The sequence below is a fragment of the Sinocyclocheilus rhinocerous genome, unplaced genomic scaffold (assembly GCF_001515625.1).
Source record: "Sinocyclocheilus rhinocerous isolate Xijiao unplaced genomic scaffold, SAMN03320098_v1.1 scaffold2189, whole genome shotgun sequence".
NCBI lineage: Eukaryota > Metazoa > Chordata > Actinopteri > Cypriniformes > Cyprinidae > Sinocyclocheilus > Sinocyclocheilus rhinocerous.
In genome coordinates, this window is record NW_015645558.1 from 108,130 (window position 1) to 114,958 (window position 6,829).

The 6,829-nt window shown below is 35.8% G+C and overlaps 1 protein-coding gene across 1 annotated transcript in view; it reads left to right on the forward strand.

Moving 5' to 3' along the window:
• Positions 1-5,745: 5,745 nt before the first annotated feature.
• Positions 5,746-6,829, forward strand: part of LOC107706603 (E3 ubiquitin-protein ligase TRIM39) — a 10,176-nt gene continuing 9,092 nt past the window's right edge. Inside the window, exon 1 of the mRNA XM_016510356.1 lies at positions 5,746-6,365. Coding sequence (XP_016365842.1) covers positions 5,952-6,365 — 414 coding nt within the window. The 5' untranslated portion in view covers positions 5,746-5,951. The remainder of the gene's footprint in view (positions 6,366-6,829) is intronic.

The following is a 6,829-nucleotide window of genomic DNA, read 5'->3' on the forward strand; positions in this document are numbered from 1 at the left end:
ACAGGCATTCCACAGCACGGGAGGGTTCAATACTATACATATGAAAATGAATATAAGTATATATATATGTGTATGAAACATGAAATACTATCCCCGTCTGGGCTGTACAGATGTTCCTCCATTCTTATCTCTTATATCTTCCCTTTAAAAATATAAAGAAAACTTAAAAAAAAAGACAGGCTTTTGCACCAGTGGACACGTGTGTAACTAGCGTGTATCTCTTCACTCTTGCACAGTAGGTTTCTGCTCACATCCTGCTCTCCACGTCCCTCACTGTGCCAAGTTGAATGTATTACTAAATTACAAAAGAAAAAAGGCAGAAATGAATGAAAAATGGAACAAAAAAAACAACAAACTACTAGCTGCATTATTTTAGCCTTATTTATGTACGTTCACATTTTGGGTTTGTTTAGAGAGTTAGCTTGTTCTCTCTTGCTTTGAGTAGTTTCTATTGAACATTTCACCTAAATACGTAAGTTAAACACTACAGTTGAACTGTATATATGAACCATTGAACTAGTTTTTGTAATGATGGACATGTTCAGAAGAAAGATTTAAATTATGACGAAAGGGTCGTCTGAAAGTAGACAAACGAGATGCAGTTCCATGAAATGAGAACGAAAAGGCTGCTTAATGTAGACGCACCTGAGCTGCAGGTATATTTAAAGCACTGTACGAACACAAAACGAGTAATCGATGTTACAGCATAAAGCTGTGTGTATGTCACAGCCTGAGGTCTTAGACGAGTTGTAGCTAGGTTAAAAAAAAAAAAAATACTAATGTCATGTGCTCATTTCAATATTTAACTTCAGTTCTCACTGTTTAAACAGGTAGAGTTTGCCGTATGGATGCTGCTCCGTAGCTCAATCACTACAAATCATCAATAATCATGTGTGTGGATTTTTCCTCTTAGTTTTACCTACAATATTCCCACGCAGGATTACGGTTACATTGTTTTTAGTAGGCAGGGAACCTAGCTTTACTTGCATTATTATTTATTCATCCACATGTCGTTCCAAACCTGTTAGACTTTCCTTTCATCCTACACGAAAGGATATCAGAACGTTTATACATGGACAGACATGGTTAGACATGGACAATTTCAAGCTCCAGAATGTCATAAAATACTATCGAGAGATATTATTCCACGTCTTCTGAAGTCAAATTGGAAATTTAAGTCATTATTCACTTCAGATATTGCCCTTCGTGGCTCTAAAATCTCATTTGCTTTGTCATTTGATTGAGTTGTAATGGCATTTGGCATCATTGACATCAAATGCATTATATGAGCAAATGAGATTTTCATAGGTTGTCATATTTTTGAGCTCCTTTTCACTACTTGTTTTCATTTTACAGAGAAGCTCAATTTATTAGGGTTTGGGACTGCATGAGAGTGAGGAAATGATGGCAAAAGTTTCATTTTGGGTGTGTTAAGAGATTCTTGACTGTGGAAATGATCGCATCCCGCCCTTGTCCCCTTTAGAGACACCCTCTTAATGGTTAATTTAGTGTAATTTTGTCGTTTTGTTGGAGTGAGGTTTGTGCGATGGTCAGCCAGCCATTGAAGTCACATTATACCTACACTCCTGAGTTTTTACCTTTTGATTTGATTTTACTTGCGTTTTGGTACAGTTTAGTTCATTATAGGGTCCATATTTTGAAGTTTTGTGACTGAATCTTCAGTGGTTTGAGCATTGCAAACAACCCAGGGAAACCCACACATCATTTAGTTCTGGCTCACACAACCAAAACGCGATTGTGGAACGTCTGCTGTGGTTTTGGTTGCCTTGTGATTTTGCGTTTGCTTATATCGACCTGCTGATTGGCTCTCTACAGTTCCAATGCTTTTCATTCAGCACAACGTTACTGCCTTTCATTGACTCGTGTTAATGGGTGGGGCCTATTTAACGGTGGGTGGGGTTTATTTAATCATTTTGTTGCACTTGCAACTAGGTAATATTGTTTTATTTATTTCTGTTTTATTATAGACTAGGGATTTTGCTGTTCATTTTCTTTTGTTGATCTTTTTTTAAGTCTACAAATATCGTTTTTTCTTGATGACAAGTATAGGTAGATTCCAGTGTACTTGGTTTCCATTGTCCTGTTTTTCCATGTATTTGGATCCAGATCCTACTAGTTGTCCTGTGTAAATGACTGTAGTACTGTAGTAGCAGGGGGAATATTGAAGATGGTGTTTTACGACCTTTTGTGTGCAATATGAATCTGGTGTAGTGCAAGTTTCGCAGTACTGAAGAAAAGCGACGGAGAGGAAATGAAAACCGCACTCAACAGTCCTCCCATTTTATTTCATTGTTTAATGCTCATTTGTCTAACGGTTGTCTTGTTTGCCGAATTTAATCTTTTAAAAGCACTTTAAAATATTACCATCTCAATTGAAAACTTGTTGAAAACTGAAAATTTGCGTCTCAAACATCGAATTCCTCACTGAATTTGATAATTATTGTTATTGAGGAGCTCCTGCAGGAGGTCATGTGTTTTGAAGACGGTGTCATTATTGTTTTTTTGTATCTTTTTTTTGCCTTGAATCTGCATTTTTAACAGTTGCTGGGGAAAACACTCCGTTTAAATGGCTCTAATGGAAAGATGTAATGATGATCAGATAATGTGTACAGTTGGTTCTTCAGAGTGTGTAGATTGAATTGCTGTGTATATTTCCTTCAGTTGCTTACTGTAGGCAAGTTTTCACCCCTTGACATGAAACGCAAATAAAGTATAGGGTAAAACACACTGAGTTTGTTTGTTTTTGCTCTTGAGAGTTGCATGCTAAGCCGTCTTCATTTTTTATTGCTGGAATTTATCTTCCGGGAATGACCTTATGGTTGAATTTAGGGATTGTAATGGTTATATATTGCTGCAGATATATTATGAAAGTTTAGAACCACGTGTAGCCATATGTCCTCAGGCTTATAGGGAAAAAAATTACTGGGACTAATTACACAAAATTACATTTTGTTACTTTGATCAATGCATGAAAGGACCAAGTGGGGGAAGCATTGAAAAAGAAATGCCGTTTTCTTGGATTTATCAAGCCTGAGCTTATTAATGTAATAACCATTCTAAAAAGATAAAAAATGTTTTTTAAAAATTAGGTAACTTTGTGCGCCTTACTGTACTTGGTTAATACATATTCTACCTGTGTGTCTATGTATTTTTACACACAACTTTTAACTTTTAAAAACATAAAAATTGTACTGTAAATATCTCTCTCTCTCATATATATATATATATATATATATACTGGTGTAGTGCAAGTTTCGCAGTACTGAAGAAAAGCGACGGAGAGGAAATGAAAACCGCACTCAACAGTCCTCCCATTTTATTTCATTGTTTAATGCTCATTTGTCTAACGGTTGTCTTGTTTGCCGAATTTAATCTTTTAAAAGCACTTTAAAATGTTACCATCTCAATTGAAAACTTGTTGAAAACTGAAAATTTGCGTCTCAAACATCGAATTCCTCACTGAATTTGATAATTATTGTTATTGAGGAGCTCCTGCAGGAGGTCATGTGTTTTGAAGACGGTGTCATTATTGTTTTTTTGTATCTTTTTTTTGCCTTGAATCTGCATTTTTAACAGTTGCTGGGGAAAACACTCCGTTTAAATGGCTCTAATGGAAAGATGTAATGATGATCAGATAATGTGTACAGTTGGTTCTTCAGAGTGTGTAGATTGAATTGCTGTGTATATTTCCTTCAGTTGCTTACTGTAGGCAAGTTTTCACCCCTTGACATGAAACGCAAATAAAGTATAGGGTAAAACACACTGAGTTTGTTTGTTTTTGCTCTTGAGAGTTGCATGCTAAGCCGTCTTCATTTTTTATTGCTGGAATTTATCTTCCGGGAATGACCTTATGGTTGAATTTAGGGATTGTAATGGATATATATTGCTATACATATATTCTGAAACATGTAGAACCACATGTAAACATTTGTCCACAGGCTTCTTATTGTATTTCATTGTTTAATGCTCGTTTGTCTAACGGTTGTCTTGTTTGCCGAATTTAATCTTTTAAAAGCACTTTAAAATATTACCATCTCAATTGAAAACTTGTTGAAAACTGAAAATTTGCGTCTCAAACATCGAATTCCTCACTGAATTTGATAATTATTGTTATTGAGGAGCTCCTGCAGGAGGTCATGTGTTTTGAAGACGGTGTCATTATTGTTTTTTTGTATCTTTTTTTTGCCTTGAATCTGCATTTTTAACAGTTGCTGGGGAAAACACTCCGTTTAAATGGCTCTAATGGAAAGATGTAATGATGATCAGATAATGTGTACAGTTGGTTCTTCAGAGTGTGTAGATTGAATTGCTGTGTATATTTCCTTCAGTTGCTTACTGTAGGCAAGTTTTCACCCCTTGACATGAAACGCAAATAAAGTATAGGGTAAAACACACTGAGTTTGTTTGTTTTTGCTCTTGAGAGTTGCATGCTAAGCCGTCTTCATTTTTTATTGCTGGAATTTATCTTCCGGGAATGACCTTATGATTGAATTTAGGGATTGTAATGGTTATATATTGCTGCAGATATATTATGAAAGTGTAGAACCACGTGTAGCCATATGTCCTCAGGCTTATAGGGAAAAAAATTACTGGGACTAATTACACAAAATTACATTTTGTTACTTTGATCAATGCATGAAAGGACCAAGTGGGGGAAGCATTGAAAAAGAAATGCCGTTTTCTTGGATTTATCAAGCCTGAGCTTATTAATGTAATAACCATTCTAAAAAGATAAAAAATGTTTTTTAAAAATTATGTAACTTTGTGCGCTATATATATATGAAACGCTTGAAAATGTTTTTTTTAAGTATTTGGGAAATAAATTAGTATTATTATGATTATGGAAATGCAGATATTTTTTTCCCGCTGATTTGCTTCTCAAGAAACATTTATTAGTGTTGAAGAAAATGATCTTGGTTAATACATATTCTACCTGTGTGTCTATGTATTTTTACACACAACTTTTAACTTTTAAAAACATAAAAATTGTACTGTAAATATCTCTCTCTCTCATATATATATATATATATATATATATATATATAGGCCTACACATACACACAGATGTGCTCATAAGTTTACATACCCCTTGCAGAATGTGCAAAATGTTAACAATTGAAACGAAATAAGTGGGATCATGTAAATTGCTATATATATATATATATATATATATATATATATGAAACGCTTGAAAATGTTTTTTTTAAGTATTTGGGAAATAAATTAGTATTATTATGATTATGGAAATGCAGATATTTTTTTCCCGCTGATTTGCCTCTCAAGAAACATTTATTAGTGTTGAAGAAAATGATAGAAAAGCAGTTGTGCTGCTTTATATTTTTTAAAATCATATATATTAGAAACTCGTTTGGCTAACAATACAGTGAAATCACTTGATGAAAACTTTACCTTGTACATTTTTTTTTTAAATTACATTTTTAATGAAAAATGACTTTTAAAGAAAATATTATTCAGTAATGCTTTCTGTTTTCATTAAGTAATTTCACAAATGTTTCAGAAAAGACCTGGCAGATAAACAGAGGAACTCTTTGCTCCTGTCAGTGTGGTGAAATTTTGCATTGGTGCAGATGAAAGTGATTCGGTTTTGACTGATGTTAGAGCACTTGAGGAAAGTGGTATCACTTTACGCTTTAATGCCAGACCACACACACACACACTCACTCACTCACTAGTGACTCAGCAACAGACTCTTGCCCTACGATCTGCACCAAGCGAAACTCTCCACACAGACACCATTGCATATAAACAACTTGGAGCTTGCTTCAAAATAACTCGCTTATAAATAGACCACCGACTATCCAAACGGGGATTTCCTTTGATACACAGTGCACAGCAGTGATTGTGTAACAACCAGAGAGCTGCAGACCAGACACTGAGAGAGGAAGGACAACATCCAGAAAACTACCATAATGTCAGACGATCAACCCTCTTCACCTTCCAGCGACTCCTTGTGCCCAGGCTGCCAGGGTGAAGGGTCGCTGCTGCTGCCCTGCGGACACACTCTGTGCCAGGCTTGCCTGCAGCTGTGTCAGGATGAGCTGGGACAGGACGGGCCGGGCTGTACCGAGTGCTACGGCCGCGAGCTGCTGGACAGCGTGCTGAAGGGGCTGCTCGACTCGCTGTTTCAAGGGCAGCCGCGGCGGGTGAGAAACGGCGTGGAGGGTGGAGAGACGGCGGAGGATGGAGATCTGTGCAGACAGCATGGAGAGAGACTGACTCAGTACTGTATGGAGGACGAGGAGCTGATCTGTGATCAGTGTCAGGGAGAGGAACATGAAGCTCACGAGTGCAGCGCTATAGAAGAGGCCACACAAGAGTGTAAGGTGAGAAACAGTTGCATTAAAACATACTTTAGCATTTGAGTTATTCAACATGAGAAGTTAAGAGAAGAAGTGTCAGGTAAAATATTTTATGATGATTAGAGCAACTGTCATCAAAACTTTGCATGATTCTAGTGATGACCTACATTGGCCAATACTAGGCCATTTTGAGTTTATCAGGCAATAAACAAAGGCCTTGATAAATCTTCCAATACTTTGCCGTTTTGAGGTTTCAAGCATGTAGTTGAGTGTAATCTTAAATTATTGTACCATGTCCAGTTTTGAGTTCAAATTGTAATTGCAGTCTAGTAATATTATAAAATGTTTAAAAGACTATTAAAATATTTTTATTTATTTATTTAAATAATGTAATACATATTTATAAAAATAAAAATATAATGTAATATATAGTGCTGTCAAACGATTAATCGCATCCAAAATAAACGTTTTTGTTTACATAATGTGTG